The following is a 22887-nucleotide window of genomic DNA, read 5'->3' on the forward strand; positions in this document are numbered from 1 at the left end:
TCAGCATATATTCCAGATTTTACAGTTCTCTTCAAGCTCTTTCATGGCCCTATAACACCCTCCTTCTCAGGACATCAGCTTCTTTTTCATTTTCCTATCTCTACCTTTCAAATGAGCAATATTCACAGATTCTCCTTAAGACTTAATGGGTAGGATGGTATTCTTCCTGTTTTGTGCACTTGGCCCCATTCCCTCTCTTCTCCTTAGGATATTGCTTTAATCAGTTATTCTTTAACAAACTTATATGGCCATTTTAATGGCTATACATTTTTTCAGTACTGTGAGGAGATGCTTTTATCATCATCACTAATACCCCTTAAAAAATCTTTTAATTCCCTTTCTCCTCTTGCTAACTAAGGCCTTCTCCTTCATGCATATTTCTCTGAAAGTGAAAGTGAAGTCGCTCAGTCATGTCCGACTCTTTGCGACCCCATGACGGTAGCCTACCAGGCTCCGTGGTCCTTGGGATTTTCCAGGCAAGAATACTGGAGTGGGCTGCCATTTCCTTCTCCAGGGGATCTTCCCAACCCCGGGATCGAACCCGGGTCTCCTGCATTGCAGACAGACGCTTTACTGTCTGAGCCAGTCTAAAGGGTGTCTTATTCTTCTTTCTCTACTTCTTCACTTCCTATTCACTTCTTAACCTTCTGTTGGCCTCTGTCCCCCACTGTATAAGTTGGTCTAGTTACTGTTACCATTGACATTAGTTGCTGCATCCAGAAGGATACTTTTAAGTCTTCATTTTCATGACTCACTCTGCAGTATTTGACATTATTGATCATTTCTCTTTGAAACTCTTCTGTGGCTTCATTTTCTTTTTGTTTTCCTTTTCTTGCCTTTTTTTTTTTTAGCCTCTTATAATATCGTCTTTGCTCTTTTGTCTGCCTGCTCCCTAAAATATCACCAATCCCCAAGATTCTTTGACTTCTCCTCTCCATGTTTTCTCAGATAGTCTCATCTACTCTCTTAGTTTATTACCTGAATATTGATGACTCCCCAGTCTCTCAGGCTGACACTTCTCTGCTGAGTTCCATTCTGATATGCCCAGCTTGACACTGGCATTTCCATTTGGATGAATGCTGTGTGTTCACATATGCCTAGTGCTGAACTTTCCAGCTTCTGTCTGACATTTGTTTCTCCTCCTATATTCTCAACTTTGGTTGGAAGCTTCAGCATCCACCCAAGCCAGTGTTCTGTAGTCTTTATATGTCTCATTCTCTGCCTGTCACATACCACTTGCCAAGTTCTATCAGTTCTTAAACTTATGTATTCTGTTCTGTCCTGTCCCACTGTTTCTTAGGCTCTAATCATTTCTCATATATTCCTACAGTGGGTCTGCTTGCTTCTGGTCCTATTCTTATCACATTCACCCTTTAGTCCTGAGTAATATTTCTCCCTAGTAAAGTATACAGAGCTTATCATAATTAGTTCCCGCCTAATTCTTTGGCCTCATCTCCAACTATTAATTCCCCTTGCGTGTTGTAATTCAGTCACACTGAGTCACTTCTGCTCCCTTAAACATAGCGTGTTGCCTGTGCTTCTTTGTCACTGCCTGTAATATCCCTCCTTTCTTCTCTGCCTAGCATATTTTATAACTTTTTTGGACTTATTTGTTCCCTTGACTACTTTGGTACTATATACCTGTTTCTATTATTGTATCATTGAACAACATATTAAAGCAATTATTGGTTTACTTTATTGCTTTTCCTGTAAAGCTGTGTGTTCCTGAAAGTAAGGGATCATGTTTTATTCATCTTTGTGTATTTAGAACTGTGCTCAATAATTGTTTGTTAAATTGAATACTTGGTTTTTGTTTTCAATTTTTTTTAAAAGAAAACCAAAGTTTGAAAGTGTGTGTGTTTTTCTAGATTCTTGGATGTGAATTCATGGTTGGTAGTGATGTTTTTGATTGTATGTCTGTTTTTTTCTATGTAATAGATCGCGAAGCAAATTCATTCTGGCCTTATATCCTTTTTAATAATGAGTTTCAGTAGCAAATCACTTTCCTTTTTGTTTTATATTCATTTGTTTATCTCCCATTTATCTCACCAGGCACTGAAGTAGTTCAAACTCAGTTCCAGGACTTAGTTTCTTTTTGTATAAACATTGCCTAATCTTAAAGGAGGGAAAAAACAGAACGTAAAATTAGAAAGAATCTCTTCAATGAAAATACTTATGAAACCTGTGTTGACAATTCTTAGGTTGAGATTTTCTGTGTATATTTTTGCTCTGCGTAAATGGATCTCATAATACCATTTATGTGTCAGTAACATATATGAATGTTAATCTTTTGTGTACATTGTGGGACATAAGAAAAATGGAAATATATTCAAATAAACATTTGTGCAGTGTTAATCATTTCAGTTCAAAACCATATCTTTAAAAATGATAGCACAACTTTATGTTTTCAGATTGAACTTAGAGAACGAGAGATAGAACGACTGTCGATTGCATTGGATGGGGGTCGCTCCTCTGATATCCTTTCTCTGGAGACTAGAAATAAAGCCAATGAAAAGCTTATTGCTCATTTAAATATTCAGGTAACGACTTTTATGATTATTTCACTGAGTGTATAAAGTTGTAAGTGTTTTTAACAGTCTTTGGGTTTGTAAAGGTGGAAGGGTTTTTTATTTGGGTATTATCTACAGCAGAAAAAATTTCATAGAGTCAGAGTATCCAAAATTGGGTACAGCTGTTGAAAAATCCTGTTTTTATATTTAATGAGGTGTAGGAATTGATATACCACAGTATTACGTGTTTAAAAGAAGAGAATAAACTATAGGTAAAAAGTAATCCTCAATTTGCTTTAAAAATTATGTATATACATTCAGAGAGAGAAAACACTAGAACTACGCCAAAATACACTAATAAAGGTTTATCTTTGTGTGGTGAGATAGTCTTCTTTATGATTTTCTCCATTTTCAAAATTTTTATTTCTTTTATAATATTACAAATATTATTTTTAAAAATAAATATAAAAAGTAAACATACAGTTTTTATTTAACTACGTAGTGGTTTGCCTTGCCATGCATTTGACCTAAGAGTGAAAGAACAAGAGACTTCGTGAAACATGACAAATGACCTTTAGAAATTTTTTTTTGACTGAAGCACAGCTGAGTCACTGTGTGTTACTCTCTGGCATGCAGCAAGTGACTCAGTTATCCGTATTGTATCTGTGTTATTTTTCATATTCTTTTCCATTGTGTCTCTTTGTTTTTAACTGCACTGGGTCTCCTGTGCTGCACGTGGGCTTTGGTTCCAACGGCCGGGGCGACTCTAGGCAGCACACAGGCATCTTGCGGAGGCGGCTTCTCTTCTTGCCAAGCTTGAGCTCCAGGGCCCAGTCTTTAGCAGTTGCAGCGGGTGGGCTCGGTAGTTGCATTTTTTCAGGCTTAGTTGCCCCGTGGCCTGTGGGATCCTAGTTGCTGGATGAGGGGTTGAGCTAATGTCCCCTGCTTTGGCAGCGGGATTCCTAACTACTGGACCACTAGGGAAGTCCTTCCATTATGTTTTATTACATGTTAGTGAATATAGTTCCCTGTGCTATATGGTAGGCCCTTGTTTATTTTATATACAAGAGTTTGTATCTGCTGATCCCAAACTCCTAATTTATCCCTCCCCAATCCCCTCTCCCCTTTGGTACCCATAAATTTGTTTTCTGTGTCTTCGAGTCTGTTTCTGTTTTGTAAGTAAGTTCATTTGTATTCTTTTTATTCCACACATAAGTGATATCACCTGGTATTTGTCTTCTTTCTGACTTCATTTAGTATGATAATCTCTAGGTCCGCCCATGTGTCTGTAAATGACTTTATTCCCTTCTTTTTATGGCTGAATAATACTCTGTTGTGTGCGCGTGCACACACACACACTACATCATCTTTATCCATTCATCTGTCAAGGACATCAGGTTGTTTCCATAGGATCTTTAGAAATTTAGATATCACTGCTGCCTGGACTGCAGCCAGAGTAGATTAAGTCCCAAATATTAGCATAGCTCTTGAGCAGTGCTGTTCAGTAGAAATAGGCACATACGTCATTTAAAATTTCCTAGTAGTCTGATTAAAAAAAGTAAAAACAAAACAAGTGAAATTAATTTTAATAATGTATCTACTTAAATATATCCAAAATGTTATCATTTCAACATGTAGTCGCTGTTGCCAAATATCATTGGCATATTGTCCTATTTTTTTGTACTGAGTCTTTGGACTCCTCTTTGTATTTATAGCACACCTCTGGACTAGCCACGTTTTAAGTGCTTCGCAGCCATGTGCAGACGCTAGTGGCTGCTGTATGGGACCGCACTCCAGACTGATATCATCATAGTGGTAATCTTGTCGTATATTTAGAGCTCTATATTGGGAAAAGGTTCACACAGATTTCTTACTTATCCTTTCCTTCCATGCTTGAAAACTGAAGACATATATATATTTTTACGAAACCACTCATCAGCAGTTTTACAAATCAAAACAATATAAATTTGAAAATGTAAAATAGCTGGAGTTTTAAGTTTCAGTATTTTAAAAAACACAGTATTTTGAAGTATTTTGAAAGTTCAGTATTTGATAATTTTCCAATTTATTGACTTATGAATTACAAATTCCATTTAGGTTGACTTTCTTCAGCAAGCTAATAAAGACCTGGAAAAGCATATACAAGAGCTTATGGAAACCAAGGAGACAGTAACATCTGAAGTTGTTAATTTAAGTAACAAAAATGAAAAACTCTGCCAGGAATTAACTGAAATAGACCAGTTAGCACAGCAGTTGGAAAGACATAAAGAAGAAGTGCTCAAGACTGCCGACAAAGAACTGGAGGAAGCAAAGGTACGGCTGTGGGGGCGCGCGTTAATTCCCCTAGAGCGGCGGGAGCTTGAGTCCTTTTGATGTCCCGTCCAGGTCTTTTGGTTTGTTTTGTAGTTCAAGCTTTTTTAAAGTGTTATTTACATGCTCTACATGTTTGCACTTTCTCCAGTTGTTCGCGTGTCTTTCTGAAGCACATCTATTCTTATGGCAATTCTCCAGATTCCTTCCTCTTTTCACTCAAGATTTTCATCTGTCCTTTCTCTGCATTATGAGCAGGCTTCTGAAGTTTGTCCTCTAGGTCATTATGTGCTCATGAACCCTTTAAAGGTATTTTTTGAAATTATGTATGTCCTTGCACATTTTTAAGTTGGTAGCTAACATTTTTCATCTTTAAATAGATGCAAAGGATGTAATTTCTAATCAGTTGTAAACATTGAGCTCTTAAAATTGTCATATTGTTCTTATAAATATAGCCAGTAGAATCCAAATGACCCTTCTTGAAATCCCCACAAAATTGTATCTTATTGTAACATATTTTATGCTTGAATATCTTTTTATGATAACTATCAAATGTCTGTGCAATTAAAAACATACATGAATTGAAATTTTTTTAATTTAAAAATGTCCTGTGACTGTAAGGTTCTGAATGTTAGCATTTTCCTGTAAAAAGTGTTATCATTATAATTATTAGTAGTCAATGGATCAAAGTGACAGATGTAGCACAAATGTTGGTAACTTATCAGATAAAGAAGTAAAATTGTGCTGAAAATACAACTTTTAGTAAGATATAATGGGAGAAAATAGCATCTTAATAAAAGGCTTTGACCAGCCCCAACATTTCAGGTGTTGTCTGGTACTTCAGAAGTTTTTTATATGTAGAGATATTATAGTATGAAATTAGAAGCTTGCCTTTCTTTTGAAAAGTGGGCAAAAGGCAATTGTGGGAGGGTAGGTGGGAAAGAAGAATTCACATGATACCTAGACCACAGGTTTTCAGGTAGATAATTTTTAAGAAAGATATTTGCAAATTAAGAATCCAGATATTGATTCTGTAAAACTGTACGTATATGATAGTTTTGCATAATACTTGGATAATCTTTATATTATCCCAAGTATGAGTATAACCTATTAATAGTTTTAAGGTCACTACTTTACATCAAACTAAAATGAATTAATCTTATACAGTGTCATCGCCATTAATTAGTAGAATAGAAAGAAACTACGTCAACATAATAAAGGCCATATATGAAAAGCCCACAGCTAACATCATACCCAGTGGTGAAAGACTGAAACCTTTTCCTCTAAGATGAGAAACAAGACTAGGATGTCCATTCTCTCTACTTCTGTTCACATAGTACTAGAAGTCTTGGCCAGAGGAATTAGGCGAGAAAAAGAAGTAAAAGGCATTCAAATTGGAAATAAAGAAGTAAAATTTTGTTTCCAGATGAGATGATATTATGTGCAGAAAACCCTAAAGATGCCAATAAAAAAAAAAACAGAACTAATAAATTCAGCAAACTTGCAGGATACAAAATCATTGCATAGGAATCTGGGTGCATTTCTATATTAAAATCCAAAAAGAAAATTAAGAAAATAATCCTGTTTACAATAGCATCAAAAAGAATAAAGATCTTAGGGATAAACTTAACCAAGGAGGCAAAAGACTTATATACTGAAAACTATAAAACACTGCTGAAGGAATTTAGAGACAAAAATAAATGGAAAGATATCCTATGTTCATGGATTGGAAGACTTTATTGTTTGAATGTCCCCACTACCCAAAATAATCTGCAGATTCAGTGTGATCCCTCTCCAAATCCCAGGGATGTTTTTTTTACAAAAATAGGAAAAAATCCAAAAATTCATATGGATCTCAAGGGACTCAGAATAGCCAAAACAACCTTGAAAATGAAGAAAACATAATTAGTGCAATTTTAAAAAATTGTTTATTTTACCAGTCTTAGTTGGCACGTGGGATCAAGTTCCCTGACCAGGGATCAAACCTGGGCCCCCTGTGTTGGGAGCATGGAGTCTTAGCCATTGGGCCACCAGGGAAGTCTCGATTAGTGCAGTTTTAATTTTGCTTTTGTGACTTTGGTTTCTTTGCAGTATTTCTGTATCTCATTGCTCTCCTTTTCTACTTTCTTTGCATGTTCTCTCATGTGTGCACAGCATACTGAACAGTTTCACATGTCACATGGGCAGTAGTCGAGGATGACAACTTGGCTGAGTAAAAGATTCCTGTTAGGTCATAATATTTTAACCTTGGCATTCAGCACTGTTAGTTGCCATTAAGAGGGTCCAGGTTGATCGTCTCCTGGATGAGGGCATGGCAACCCTCTTCAGTATTCTTGCCTGGAGAATTCCATGGACAGAGGAGCGTGGCGGGCTGCAGTCCCTGGGGTAGCCAAGAGCTGGACACAGCTGAGCGCTGAGCACAAGCCCAGGTTGATAGTAGTGGGTGCTGGAAGAGCAAATAGGGTCGGAAAGCCAGGAAATGACAGGGCCGTAAGAGGAATCCTAAACAGCAAGGCTCAAGAAAAGTCCTACAAGTACACAGACAGAAGATTTTCAGGTGGCTCTCTTGTTGCACATGTCACAAATAGGTCCCTATAAGCATTCAGGATACCAGAAATTAAAGAGAAAGCTAAACTTTGTGTCCTCTTCATGGAAACTGAGGCCTAGAGCTGGCTGAAGCTTTGGCTCTCACTGATGGCAGGGAACATGAATTACTCAAAAATGACTTGGCCTCATCTTCACTGTCACCTAGCGTTAAGTATTCTTGACTTTTAGGTCTGTACCTAATAAGCTTTTTATTCCTAGAAAGAGATTAAAAAAAACCTTTCTGAAATGCGGAATCTTGAAGAAACAATGGGAAAACTTCAACTGGTGAGTAGGTTTTGTATTGAATTGCTAGAATTTTCATTAAAAATTTTATGTTTTATTTTACATTTTTTTGCTAAATATAATTTATCTATCATATTTACTGTTTTAAGTGTACAGCGGTTTTGGTTTAGATGCAAAGTAGTGCAGCCATCACTACTAATTCCAGAACATTTTAATCACTCCAAAAAGAAACCTCGTACCCATTAGCAGTCAGTCCTCATTTTCCTCTGCTCAACCTCTGACAGCAGCTAATCTGCTTTCTGTCTCTGTAATCTATAATTTGCCTATTCTAGATATTCTATGTAAATGAAATTATACAATATGTAAACCTTTTATGTGTGATTTACACTTAACCCATTGTTTTCAATGTTCATGCATATCATAGCATGTATCATTACTTCTTTTTTATGGCCAGTAATATCCCATTGTATTATATATTTGGTTTTTTATATTATTTTTATATTATTATTTTATATTTATATTATTTATATTTCTAGAAATTAAAGTTTATTGTAATAGAGTTGATTTACAATGTTGTGTTAGTTTTAGATACACAGCAAAGTGAGTGAGTTATAATATACATATATTCACTCTTTTTTACAGATTCTTTTATGTATAGAGGCCATTACAGAGTATTCAGTAGAGTTCCTTGAGCTATACAGGGGGTCCTTATTAATTTCCTATTTTACTTATAGCAGTGTGTATATACAGGGGGTCCTTATTAATTTCCTATTTTACATATAGCAGTATGTACATGTCACGCCCAGTCTCCACTTTATGCCTCTCCCTGCTCACCCCCGGCTAACCGTCGGTTTGTTTACTGCATCTATAACTGTATATCTGTTTTGTAGGTAAATTCATTTGTACCCATTGTTTAGATTCCATAAATAAGCGATACCATATGATATTTGTCTTTCTCTGACTTATTTCAGTCAGTATGTATATTTGTATACTTTTTTAACCTCATATATAGTAGGTAGCAAGTTACACTCAAATTTGGAAAGCCTGTTAGGAATTTTATATTACTTAAATGACTTCATGACTCGTCATTTTACTAATATTAAAAGTAAAAACTGATAATTACTTGATAAAATTGTTGACCTTTATTAAAAAGAACTCAGTTTTCTTTTAATTATTTTGCTTGGAAGTACAAACCATCTTACTAGTCATATTGTTCATTCTGGTGGTCTTCAAATGAGACAACTAGTAATCATCCCAGCATAAACCTGGATGTAGCCTAACCTAGATATAATCTTATAGCCTAGAACCGGCAGAAAGAATGTCTTGTGTACAAGTAGAAATTCCTAGGTAGTCACCTGATAGATTATTGAGACTTTTTTAATAGCCTGCTAAATTGGATGAGTCTCCATTAATGTTGGAAACAAAGACTAATACTACCTTCCAAGTTTTCTCATTACTACACTCTTTTTACAGTCTAGTAGTAATACTCTGTGGCAGTCATGAGGCAAATTAAAAAGTGAAGCCTTTTGTGATACACTGGCTCATAGTAGGTGTTCAGATACTTAACTGGTTTTTCACTGTGTTATGTTCATTATGAACAGCGTATCACAATGACTCTTCTATCCAACTACTTTATCAGGTAGTCAGTTCAGCTGAACACTGAATAATTAGCTAAACCTGCTAGATGTTGTCCACTTTTGAGTTTCATAGACACGTAAAATTGTCCCATGAAGTCAGGAAACATAAAGTAGATGTTTTGATGATGTTTTCACTATAGTGTAAGCTCTGTGAGGACAGGGAATTTTGCTGTTTGTTCACTGCTGTTTGTAATGCACACTGTTTGCAGTTGTATGTGATTTATAATATTGTCTCAGAACTGTGACCAAGTTTCAATATTGTAGCCTGACAGCAAGATGTAGTTACTTTCTGACCTTTCTTATTTTTTCCATTGGTATTACATTTTATGTATTTTTAAGATAAATGCTAACAGTATTATTAGCTAACATTTATTAAGTACTTGCCATGTCTTAGACACTGTACAGAGTGTTTCACACTCATAGAATCATCCATAGATGGATCTGTAGATGAATCATTCATAGATGACTCCTCGGTGTCCAGGTGCTGGTCTTACCCCCACTGTGTAGGTGAAACTGAGAATAACCCCGTACTTATGTATACCTGTGGTGGTCTCAGAGCACCTTTGGCACTTACGTATACCTGTGGTGGTCTCAGAGCACCGTCTTCGCTTACGTATAACCGTGGTGGTCTCAGAGCACCGTCTTCATGTACATATACCGGTGGTGGTCTCAGAGCACCGTCTTCGCTTACGTGTACCCGTGGTGGTCTCAGAGCACCGTCTTCGCTTACGTATACCCGTGGTGGTCTCAGAGCACCGTCTTTGCTTACGTATACCCTTGGTGGTCTCAGAGCACCGTCTTCATGTACACATACCCGTGGTGGTCTCAGAGCACCGTCTTCGCTTACGTATACCCGTGGTGGTCTCAGAGCACCGTCTTCGCTTACGTATACCCTTGGTGGTCTCAGAGCACCGTCTTCATGTACATATACCGGTGGTGGTCTCAGAGCACCGTCTTCATGTACTTATACCGGTGGTGGTCTCAGAGCACCGTCTGTGCTTATGTATACCTGTGGTCTCAGAGCACTGTCTTTACTTTTGCTTTTCTTTAAACATAAAAACGCTTTAAAATTTTTTATTGAGCAAGTCATATTCACTTTTTTGAAAGACAATATGCTAAACAAATTAAAAGAAAATAAAATCCAATAATTCTATTACTTTAGAAGGGAGCACTGTTGAGTTTGGGTTTTATGATGCTTTTAGCCTCAATTGAGAATTAACTTTAATTGAAATGGTATATATTCGACTGACTAAAAGTGTGTGTATGTGAATTACTCTTAAATAAGTGTGCTTTCATGTTTTGTAAAGTTTCTAGAAATCTTAATTTTAGTGTTAAAATTTTCAGGAATTAAGCTTATGTCATAAAGAAAAGGAGAGGCTGAATGATGAACTCCTTATAAAATCAGACCTGGAAACTGTTGTTCATCAGCTTGAACAAGAAAAGCAAAGACTTAACAAAAAAATTGAAAGTTTTGCAGTTACAGGTAAAATATAAAATGTTAATAACTTAAGAAGTGTGATTTCCTCTTAATGTTTTATTTTGAGTAGTAGATGATGTTTCTTTTTCATTCATTCATTCAATAAATATTTGTCGAGTGTTTGCAGTGTATCAGAAACCAGACTAGGCACTGAGATACAGTAGAAAATCTCTCTCCTTCAAGGACCTTACAGGAACCTTTTATATTCTGACTAGTTGGTACCGGGAACCCCAGTTGAATATTTTCCAATGAAAATTTATATTTCTTTGAGACACAGGATAATAGAATTAAGACTATGAGGAAGACCATTATGAAATAGTGGGGAATTGAAGTACAGAATCTTTTTAAGTAAATGCAGTTTTATCACCTTCAGGTACACACACACATGCACACACTTACATACTTGAAATAGGCTAACTTTCTGCCAGGTACCTTATCCTAAATGAATTGGTTTAAGGAACATGTAAGAATTCATTCATTCATTCATTTGACAAATGTTTATGAGCCTGTAGTTCTGGGATGTATAAAGATAAACAAGATACACAGGCCCACTGCTCTTGTGGAGGCTTTAATCTAGTTAGGGAGACAAACTGGTAGCACATAAGTGAAGGAATTAATTTCAGATGGTAAGGGTATTAAATAAAATGGGAGGGTATGCTAGAGATCATCTGATCAAAGGGCTTAGTGCTGGACACCAAGCCATATGACAGTCTGGGGCAATCTTCCAGGTAGAGGGGATGGCAAGTGCAGAATCCTGGTGCCGTCAAACTCCGTGTGTCTGAGGAAGTGAAGGAAAGCCAGCGTGCTGTTTTAAGAAGATGCTGTACCCTAGGCTTCTCAGCGTCCATGGGGATAATCTATCTGACCCCTTGTCTGCTTAACCAGCTGTTAAGCAGCATGTTCCTTAATGTTGCTTCAGCTTCCCTATCTCTGTGGTTAAGATGGCACCTAACCCAAAAGGTTGTTATGAGGATTAAATGAGTTCATATATTGTTAAAGTGCTTAGGCCTACATATGAAAGTTTGCAATTTTACTTCCTTTCATGCTATCTCTATCTTGCCGTTTTAGCATAATCTTTCAGATACCTGAAACTCTCTTGTTTCTTTGTGTTTTGAATGCATCCTCCTACCCAAAATCCAGCCGTAGATCAGCTAAAACATTTACATGTGAGCAGCTAAGCGCTGCTTGCCTGTGCCCCAGTTGAGTTCAGTTCAGTCACTCAGTCGTAGCCTACTCTTTGCGACCCCATGGACTGCAGCACGCCAGGCTTCCCTGTCCACTCCACCTCCCAGAGTTTACTCAAACTCATGTCCATTGAGTCAGTGGTGCCATCCAGCCATCTCATCCTCTGTCGTCCCCTTCTTCTCCTGCCTTCAGTCTTTCCCAGCATCAGGGTCTTTTCCAATTAGTCAGTTCTTCGCATCAAGTGGCCAAAGAAGGCCAGCTTCAGCATCAGTCCTTCCAATGAACACCCAGGACCGATCTCCTTTAGGATGGACTGGTTGGATCTCCTTGCAGTCCAAGGGACTCTCAAGAGTCTTCTCCAACACCACAGTTCAAAAGCATCAATTCTTCAGCACTCAGCTTTCTTTTTAGTCCAACTCTCACACCCATACATAACTACTGGAAAAGCCATAGCTTTGACTAAATGGACCTTTGTTGGCAAAGTAATGTCTCTGCTTTTTAATATGCTGTCTAGGTTGGTCATAAATTTTCTTCCTAGGAGCAAGCGTGTGCCCCAGACAGTAGCAATAGCACTAGAAGTTACATGGCCCCGAACCACAGCGCCCCCTTCAGTGAGGTATGGAGATCTTACTCTATATTCCTTACTGCTTGATCTCCTCCCATTCTCCGGGAACATGTTCAAGTGTTTTTCATTCTCAGTAAACCCATTCTGAGTAGATGATCTTACCTCCAGTTTTTCTATAAGAACAGAAGCCATCAGGGAGGCATTCCACGTTTCCTGTCCCCAGCTCTTGAACCTGTCCATCCTTATCTTCCCTGTTAGAGTGGGGCCATTTGGCTTTTATGATAGGCCACTGCCTCCATCTGTTCTCTAGGTCCCATTCTCTCTCACTCTAAAATGCTACATATTATCTCTTTTTGATAACGGTAACCTTTGTACTGTTTTTTCCCCAATGGTATTCAAACATGCTTTTCCCTTTTCCCATTCTAAAGCAAAAACTGTGGCCCATCCCTATCTAGCTACTCTTTCCTCCTCATTATAGCTTTTACATCTTGAAGAGTCATTCATCCCTGCTTTTCTGCTTGATCACCTTCTGTCCTTTAGCACCTCTACTGCTGCTAAGTTGCTTCAGTCATGTCTGACTCTGTGTGACCCCATAGGCAGCAGCCCACCAGGCTTCTCTGTCCACGGAATTCTCCAGGCAAGAATACTGGGGTGGGTTGCCATTTCCTTCTTCATTTAGCACCTCAGTCCACTCCAGTTTGCTTCTGTCCTCTACTTCACCAGTACAACTGCTCTCGTTAAGGTCACCAGTCACCTCCATTGTGCTAAATACAGTGGACACTTTTCATTCGTCAGTTTATTTGACTTACCGTTTAAGGCATTTGCCCATTCCTTCAGCTTTCTTGCTTTATTAACCTCTCTGGTCACCCCTTAGAATGAATTCTGCTGTTCATCCTCTGGATTGTATTGCATACTGTTCTTTTGTGACTCTTGTCCTGCTACAATTAGAATAATTATTTGACTTTGGACATGTTTTTCATACTGTATTCTTAGCTCATGCTGGACCTACAGTAAATGCTCAATAATTATCTGTCAAATGAATGAAAGAAGATGGTAAGTGAATTGGAATATGTCTTGAAAATCACTTCATGCTTTTGAATTGTAAAGAACATCAGTTAAATTAGATTGAACTATACAAAATTGCCAATATTAGGCAAATTTTGGCTTCCCAGGTGGTCCTAGAGGTGAAGTACCTGCCTGCCAGTGCAGGAGACGTGAATGATGGGGGTTCCATCCCTGGGTTGGTAAGATCCCCTGGAGGAGGGCATGGCTACCCACTCCAGGATTCTTGCCTGGAGAATCCCGTGGACAGAGGAGCCTGGTGGGCTACATACAGACCATGGGGTCGCCTAGAGTCAGACACGACTGAAGCGACTTAGCATGCATGCATGCACAGGCTACTTTTGACTCCTGAAAATGTCATTTCTATGGTAAAAGTTAATAATTGTGCTTGTGTGAGGAAAGACTAGTTGTTCTGTGTATACTATGTTAAATTTAAGCTTCGTGTTAAAGTCACGCATATCATAACCAGTTTTAACAGGTAAATTTTCTTTTAGTGCATTTTCAGGTCATCAGAGAGTAAGTACCATGTGGTAATTTATTGTTCACTGTGTAGTACTGAATAGTACCCAGACTTGTATATGACAAAAGCAGGACTTGACTTATTGGATTTTATTTAAACTTTTAATATTTTTTTTTTAATCTTTTCCTTTCAGCATTTACCTCTTTGATATTTGGCAGTTGTAGGTGATATGCAAAACAGCTAATGATTTTTAGTAGCTTTCATTGTAAAAATTATTGTTATAGTTTATTTGGCTGATTATACATTTTATATGCAACATTGTTTTAAGATTTTATTGCTTTAATTTGCAGAAAGAGAACTTACTGTGGAAATTGAGAGGATGAGACTAGAACACGGAATAAAACGACGAGACAAGTCACCTTCTCGTTTAGATACGTTTCTGAAAGGTATAGAAGATGAACGAGATTTTTATAAGAAAGAACTAGAAAAGCTCCAGCATATAGTACAGCGAAGATCTTGCTCTAGAAGTCATTCTACATGTGAAAAAATTCCAGTATTTAAAACACTAGAAAAGGTAATATCTCTTTGTGAGAGTGTTTGATAAGGCAAAAAAGAGCTTTATGAGCAAACTTTTGGTTTATTATTGTAATAATGTAATGTTATTCATACTTATTTTTAAGAAGTCTTTCTTAATTTCATTTTTGTAGTCTTCTGTGACCTTTTTGTAGTCTGTGACTTTAGGAACACTGCTGTAATTAGGAAAACTACTTAAGAACAAAGTGTAAGGTACTGATTGCTGGAAATTAAGGGAGATTGAATAGCTCATTATATATCTGGGAAGAGTGCAGGGGCATCTGAGCTTCTAGAAACTGGATCCAGGAACTCATGCTGCTGGACACTTCCTCTCTTTCTAATCTTTACTTTTGGTATCATCTGCATTTTCTCTCTTTAAGTAGAATGGCTTTGTCTTCATGGCAGGCTACGTGGCTTCAGGCCATTCCCATCCTTGGACCAGTCAGAAAGGCAGGCCACATTGTACAGACCAGGCATCTTCTATGATAACTGCAACAGGAAGGGGTCAAAAATGGCAGTGAGCACTGGACAGATCATCCCCTTTGTCCAGTCACGTTTGCACTTGATGGTCTAAAGATGTATAAGGTTAACGATGATGAATAAAAACATGTCCTCATTTTAGGTCTTAATTATTTTCAAAATTTTATGACTATCATTTGGGTTATTTAGATTTTTCTTTCTTTCTTTTTTCATTTATTTTTATTAGTTGGAGGCTAATTACTTTACAATATTGTAGTGGTTTTTGCCATACATTGACGTGAATCAGCCATGGATTTACATGTGTTCCCCATCCTGATCTCCCCTCCCACCTCCCTCCCCATCCCGTCCCTCTGGGTCATCACAGTATACCAGCCCTGAGCACTTGTCTCATGCATCCAACCTTGGCTTGCAATCTGTTTCACACTTGATAATATACATGTTTCAGTGCTGTTCTCTCAGATCATCCCACCCTCGCCTTCTCCCTTAGAGTCCAAAAGTCTGTTCTACACATCGGTGTCTCTTTTTCTGTCCTGCATATCGTTACCATCTTTGTAAATTCCATATATATGCATTAGTATACTGTATTGGTCTTTATCTTTCTGGCTTACTTCACTCTGTATAATGGGCTCCAGTTTCATCCATCTCATTAGAACTGATTCAAATGAATTCTTTTTAATGGCTGAGTAATATTCCATTGTGTATATGTACCATAGCTTCCTTATCCATTCATCTGCTGATGGGCATCTAGGTTGCTTCCATGTCCTGGCTATTATAAACAGTGCTGCGATGAACATTGGGGTGCACGTGTCTCTTTCAGATCTGGTTTCCTCAGTGTGTATGCCCAGAAGTGGTATTGCTGGGTCATATGGCAGTTCTATTTCCAGTTTTTTAAGAAATCTCCACACTGTTCTCCATAGTGGCTGTACTAGTTTGCATTCCCACCAACAGTGTAAGAGGGTTCCCTTTTCTCCACACCCTCTCCAGCATTTATTGCTTGTAGACTTTTGGATAGCAGCCATTCTGACTGGCATGTACCCCTTTTGGATAGCAGCCATTCTGACTGGCGTGTACCTCATTGAAGTTTTGATTTGCATTTCTCTGATAATGAGTGATGTTGAGCATCTTTTCATGTGTTTGTTAGCCATCTGTATGTCTTCTTTGGAGAAATGTCTGTTTAGATCTTTGGCCCATTTTTTGATTGGGTCATTTATTTTTCTGGAATTGAGCTGCAGGAGTTGCTTGTGTATTTTTGAGATTAATCCTTTGTCTGTTTCTTCATTTGCTATTATTTTCTCCCATTCTGAAGTGTGTCTTTTCACTTTGCTTATAGTTTCCTTTGTTGTGCAAAAGCTTTTAAGTTTAATTAGGTCCCATTTGTTTATTTTTGCTTTTATTTCCAATATTCTGGGAGGTGGGTCATAAAGGATCTTGCTGTGATTTATATCAGAGAGTGTTTTGCCTAGTTCTCCTCTAGGAGTTTTATAGTTTCTGATCTTACATTTAGATCTTTAATCCATTTTGAGTTTATTTTTGTGTATGGTGTTAGAAAGTGTTCTAGTTTCATTCTTTTACAAGTGGTTGACCAGTTTTCCCAGCACCACTTGTTAAAGAGGTTGTCTTTTTTCCATTGTATACCCTTGCCTCCTTTGTCAAAGATAAGGTGTCCATAGGTATGTGGATATTCATCTCTGGGCTTTCTATTTTGTTCCATTGATCTATATTTCTGTTTGTGCCAGTACCATAGTGTCTTGATGACTCTGGCTTTGTAGTAGAGCCTGAAGTCAGGCAGGTTGATTCCTCCAGTTCCATTCTTCTTTCTCAAGATTGCTTTGGCTATTCGAGGTTTTTTGAATTTCCATACAAATTGTGAAATTATTTGTTCTAGTTCTGTGAAAAATACCATTGGTAGCTTGATAGGGATTGCATTGAATCAATAGATTGCTTTGGGGTAGTATACTCATTTTCACAATATTGATTCTTCCAATCCATGAACACGGTATATTTCTCCATCTGTTTGTGTTCTCTTTGATTTCTTTCATTGGTGTTTTATAGTTTTCTATATATAGGTCTTTCGTTTCTTTAGGCAGATATACTCCTATGTATTTTATTCCTTTTGTTGCAATGGTGAGTGGTATTGTTTCCTTAATTTCTCTTTCTGTTTTCTCATTGGTAGTGTATAGGAATGCAAGGGATTTCTGTGTGTTAATTTTATATCCTGCAACATTACTGTATTTATTGATTAGCTCTAATAATTTTCTGGTAGAGTCTTTAGGGTTTTCTATGTAGAGGATCATGTCATCTGCAAACAGTGAGAGTTTTACTTCTTCTTTTACTATCTGGATTGCTTTTATTTCTTTTTCTGCTCTGATTGCTGTGGCCAACACTTCCAAAACTATATTGAATAGTAATGGTGAGAGTGGGCACCCTTGTCTTGTTCCTGACTTTAAGGGAAATGCTTTCAATTTTCACCATTGAGGATAATGTTTGCTGTGGGTTTGTCATATGTAGCTTTTATTATTATGTTGAGGTATGTTCCTTCTATTCCTGCTTTTTGGAGAATTTTTATCATAAATGGATGTTGAATTTTGTCAAAGGCTTTTTCTGCATCTATTGAGATAATCATATGGTTTTTATCTTTCAATTTGTTAATGTGGTGTATTACATTGATTGATTTGCAGATATTAAAGAATACTTGCATTCCTGGGATAAACACACTTGGTCATGATGTATGATCTTTTTAATATGCTGGTGGGTTCTGTTTGCTAGAATTTTGTTAAGGATTTTTGCATCTATGTTCATCAGTGATATTGGCCTGTAGTTTTCTTTTTTTGTGACATCTTTGTCTGGTTTTGGAATTAGGGTGATGGTGGCCTCATAGAATGAGTTTGGAAGTTTGCCTTCTTCTGCAATTTTCTGGAAGAGTTTGAGTAAGATAGGTGTTAGCTCTTCTCTAAATTTTTGGTAGAATTCAGCTGTGAAGCCATCTGGTCCTGGGCTTTTGTTTGCTGGAAGATTTCTGATTACAGTTTCGATTTCTGTGCTTGTGATGGCTCTGTTAAGATCTTCTATTTCTTCCTGGTTCAGTTTTGGAAAGTTATACTTTTCTAAGAATTTGTCCATTTCTTCCAAGTTGTCCATTTTATTGGCATAGAGCTGCTGGTAGTAGTCTCTTATGATCCTTTGTATTTCAGTGTTGTCTGTTGTGATCTCTCCATTTTCATTTCTAACTTTGTTGATTTGGTTCTTCTTCCTTTGTTTCTTGATGAGTCTGGCTAATGGTTTGTCAATTTTGTTTACCTTTTCAAAAAACCAGCTTTTAGCTTTGTTGACTTTTGCTATGGTCTCTTTAGTTTCTTTTGCATTTATTTCTGCCTTAATTTTTAAGATTTCTTTCCTTCTACTAACCCTGGGGTTCTTCATTTCTTCCTTCTCTGGTTGCTTTAGGTGTAGAGTTAGGTTATTTATTTGACTTTTTTCTTGTTTCTTGAGGTAAGCCTGTAATGCTATGAACCTTCCCCTAGCACTGCTTTTATAGTGTCCAGATTCTTCTTTCTTTTAAACGTTGGAGTTAGTGGATTCCTGGAGGCTTCTATGACCCTCACATTATCTACATACTGGATAAATTAGAGAAGTTGGAAGTACAGTCATTAAAACTCAGGACATTTGATTTTAGACTTGGCTGCATTTACCAACTCTGTCAACTTTTTGTTGAAGATCTTCTGCCTACTGCCAGATGGTTTTGAGACATTTTCTGATTAGACTGTTTTTTAACCTCATTGGCTCGTGGCTGAATTTGATTTAGAGTGTTAGTTTAACCACTGTGCTTTGTTATCTGATAAGAGCACAATGAATTGGTGGGAACATACAGTTAAGTTAATTTATGTGTTCTGAGTTGTTTTTGAAGCTCTGTATATACTTAGGAATCAAGAAAAAGAAATCACTGAATTGATCACCTTCATTGTGTGGGACAGTCTTCTTCAAAAATGTTGATTAGTTTAATCAACTTATTAAGTAGAACTGAGTGGGTAAGTGTCCCAATACTTTTAAATATTGGATTTGTTTGCTTGGTGTGAATTCATGGTTGAAAGGCAAGTTGAGATACGGGTAAGGTACTGGTAAAATTAGGAGGGTCCTTCCCCCCTTCATCTTATTTAATTTCTTGAAATGTTCTAATGATACCTGACATGATTCATTTTGTAAAGTTTAGAAAGTTGGGACCTTGGTAGCATTTTAGAGTCCCAGTAGTAAATTTCAGGCGTGGTAGGGAATAATGGGTGATGTACATGAGTGAAATGGGTGGAGTGTAAGACAGTTGTGAGTGCTGTGAACTAAGGAGTAAATTCCAGCCTAAAACTGGGTGTTTTAAACTTGTTTAGAAACAGTTGTTGGCAGACAGCATAGACCTCTCTCAAGCTCGATTTGGTACAGGCTGTGTTTTCAACCCCTGCTTTTTATAGCAAATTGTTGGGCAGAGTTTCCTGAGATTGCTGCAACTCAGAAAAAATATTGACATTTTTTTGTATCGGTAATTTTTTTTCATTTATTTTTATTAGTTGGAGGCTAATTACTTTACATTATTGTAGTGGTTTTTGCCATACATTGACATGAATCAGTCATGGATTTACATGTGTTCCCCATCCCGATCCCCCCTTCTGCCTCCCTCTCCATCCCATCCCTCTGGGTCTTCCCATTGCACCAGCCCTGAGCACTTGTCTTATGCATCCAACCTGGGCTGGTGATCTGTTTCACCCTTGATAGGATACTTGTTTCAATGCTGTTCTTTCAGAACATCCCACCCTCGCCTTCTCCCTCAGAGTCCCAAAGTCTGTTCTGTACACCTGTGTCTCTTTTTCTGTTTTGCATATAGGGTTATCGTTCTCTGTTGTCTGTGTAGGGACAGCACTGGTCTCTTTGACATTGTACTTACCAGATTTCCAAATGTGAGTTTTGGGTATAGTGTAATGGGAAATGCTTTGGAGTTGAAACCTTATTAGAAGCTTCAACTCCAGACACTGGCTTTATGACCTTAGACAAGTTACCTAACTCATGGAGCCCTGGCTTCCTCATTTGCAAAGTGAGGAATGTATCTACAACCTCTTATGAAGATTACATGACATCATTGTATAAGGGTCCAACATAACATCTAATTCCTAGTAAATGTTTTATTTCTTTATTATTTGCTGGTTTAAAGCACATCTGCTGCTGCTGCTAAGTCACTTCAGTCGTGTCCAACCCTGCGCAACCCCATAGATAGCAGCCCACCAGGCTTCTCCGTCCCTGGGATTCTCCAGGCAGGAACACTGGAGTGGGTTGCCGTTTCCTTCTCCCAAGCACATCAGGTGTAGATAGAAAGTTAGGTTTAATTCAGTAGATGTGTACTGAGAGCATGCTATGAATGTGGCATCCAGGATACAAGATAAAGAAGACCTGTTTCCTATCCTCAGTCTAGCATTGTCGGTATGTGTACATGAGTTTGTGTATGTGTGCATGTGTGTTTAGGAAAAATGGAGTGATAAAAGGGAATTATTAACACACATACATACATACAAGACACATTAAGCGAAGTGGGGAATTCATTCATTTTACTGAATTACATGCTGAGTACTGAAGGTGTGGTGAGAAGGACCTCCTGTATCTCTGAGGGCATTTGCGTTTTAGTGGTGGTGGTGGTTCAGTCTGTAAGTCACGTCTGACTCTCTGCGGCCCCATGGACACCAGGCTTCCCTGTCCTTCACCATCTTCTTGAGCTTTCTCAAACTCATGTCTGTTGAGTCAGTGATGCCATCCAGCCATCTCGTCTTCTGTCGTCCCCTTCTCCTCCTGCCTTCTGACTTTCCCAGCATCAGGGTCTTTTCCAGTGAGTTTGCTTTTCACACCAGGTGGCCAAAGTATTGGAGCTTCAGCTTCAGCATCAGTCCTTCCAATGATTATTCAGGGTTGATTTCCTTTAGAATTGAGTGGTTGGATCTCCTTGCTGTCCAAGGGATTCTCAAGAGTCTTCTCCAGCATCACAATTTGAAAACATCAATTCCTGGGCTCTCAGCCCTCTTTTTGGTCCAACTCTCACATCTGTACATGACTATTGGAAAACTGTAGCTTTGACTATACAGACCTTTGTCAGCGAAGTGATATCTCTCTTTGTAGTACTGTGTCTAGGTTTGTCATAGCTTTTCTTCCAAGGAGCAAACATCTTTTAATTTCATGGCTGCAGTCACCATCCACAGTGATTTTGGAGCCCAAGAAAATAAAATCTCTCACTCTTTCCACTTTCTCTGCATCTATTTGCTATAAAGTGATGGGACCAGATGCCATGATCTTAGTTTATTGAATGTTGAGTTTTAAGCCAGCTTTTTCACTTTGCTCTTTCACCGTCATAAAGAGGCTCTTTAGTTCCTCTTCACTTTCTGCTATTAGGATGGTAACATCTGCATATCTGAGGTTGTTGATATTTCTCCTGGCAGTCTTGATTCCAGCTTGTGAGTCATCCATCCTGGTATTTTGCATGATGTACTCAGCATATAAGTTAAATAAGCAGGGTGACAATATACAAACTTGATGTACTCCTTTCCCAATTTTGAACCAATCCGTTGTTCCATGTCCAGTTCTAACTATTGCTTCCTGACCTGCATACAGGTTTCTCAGTAGACAGGTAAGGTGCTCTGCTACTCCCATCTCTTTAAGAATTTTCCACAGTTTGTTGTGATCCATATGATCCATACAATCAAAGGCTTTAGTACAGTCAGTGAAGCAGATTCTTTTTTTTTTTTTTTTTAATTCTCTTGCTCTTCCTATGACCCAGTGGATGTTGGCAATTTGATCTCTGGTTTTAGTGATAAACGCACGTTAAACACCCAGTTGTGAAAATAACTTTATAATCTCATTTATAGTAAGTATTAATGAGGAAAGAATACAGGAAATATTCAGAATGCTATGAGAGTATATAGAGGGAGATCTAAATTAGGTTGGAGAATCTGGAAGGACTCCTTACAGAGAGTGGTGTTTAAGCTGAGACCTAGATAATAATGAAAACAGACTGTCAAATCCTTATTCATTGAGCTCCCCTTTTCTAAAATCTAGGCATACCACCTCCTTTCTGTAAAAATATTTTTATTTAAATATGGTTAAGGTCATAGGTTTTCTTTTATCGTTATTTAAATGTTAATTAAGTCCTCACCCTAATTGCTTTTATCCTGTAATACAGATACATTTTGTCCTTCAAGGTGTCCAGATAGCTAATCTCATTTATTTTCCCTTGACTTTTCTTGCTTAACCAAGAGGATAACTTATTTCCAAGTGGCAGGTGAAGGATACTTCATGGATATTTACCATTTACCAAGTGTACTTTGGACATGGTATGTGCATAGTAGATATTGAATAACATAGATCAGGATGCTTTCCAATGTAGCAAAATACCAGATTGTCACTATCTGGAGCTTCTGCATATAGTACTTGAACATTAATATGCCATAGACCCCAAGTGTACATTTACCATATTTATTTTCTACAATAACTATGAAGTTAATGGTTTTTTTTTTAAGTTGTACTGAAATAATAGGTATAATTTTGTTTTAGGAATGTTGGAAGTACTTGCTTATTCAGTGAATATCCTAATGTACACCGTCTGGTAGAAATATTTATCTGATTGCAGAAAAAATAGAGCTCACATAGGTTTAGTGCTGGGACAGTTGGGGGCTGGTATGCCTGGGAAATTGATCTTGGATTTAGTCTCAGAAAACACTGAGGAATGTGCTAGGCTGTTAAGTTACTTGTGCTGGGTGAGCAGGTTAGCAGGTATTCAC

General features: G+C 37.7%; 1 protein-coding gene across 3 annotated transcripts in view; it reads left to right on the forward strand.

Annotated features, from left to right (window-relative positions):
- CEP135 (centrosomal protein 135) overlaps positions 1–22887 on the forward strand; it is a 73966-nt gene that overhangs the window by 11920 nt on the left and 39159 nt on the right. For all 3 annotated transcript variants that reach the window (XM_043448065.1, XM_043448064.1, XM_043448066.1), the window contains 5 exons: positions 2412–2540; positions 4608–4823; positions 7626–7691; positions 10631–10769; positions 14386–14609. In XM_043448065.1, the coding sequence (XP_043304000.1) occupies positions 2412–2540; positions 4608–4823; positions 7626–7691; positions 10631–10769; positions 14386–14609 (774 nt within the window). The remainder of the gene's footprint in view (positions 1–2411; positions 2541–4607; positions 4824–7625; positions 7692–10630; positions 10770–14385; positions 14610–22887) is intronic.

This window comes from Cervus canadensis, chromosome 26 (genome assembly GCF_019320065.1).
Source record: "Cervus canadensis isolate Bull #8, Minnesota chromosome 26, ASM1932006v1, whole genome shotgun sequence".
Classification (NCBI taxonomy): Eukaryota; Metazoa; Chordata; class Mammalia; order Artiodactyla; family Cervidae; genus Cervus; species Cervus canadensis.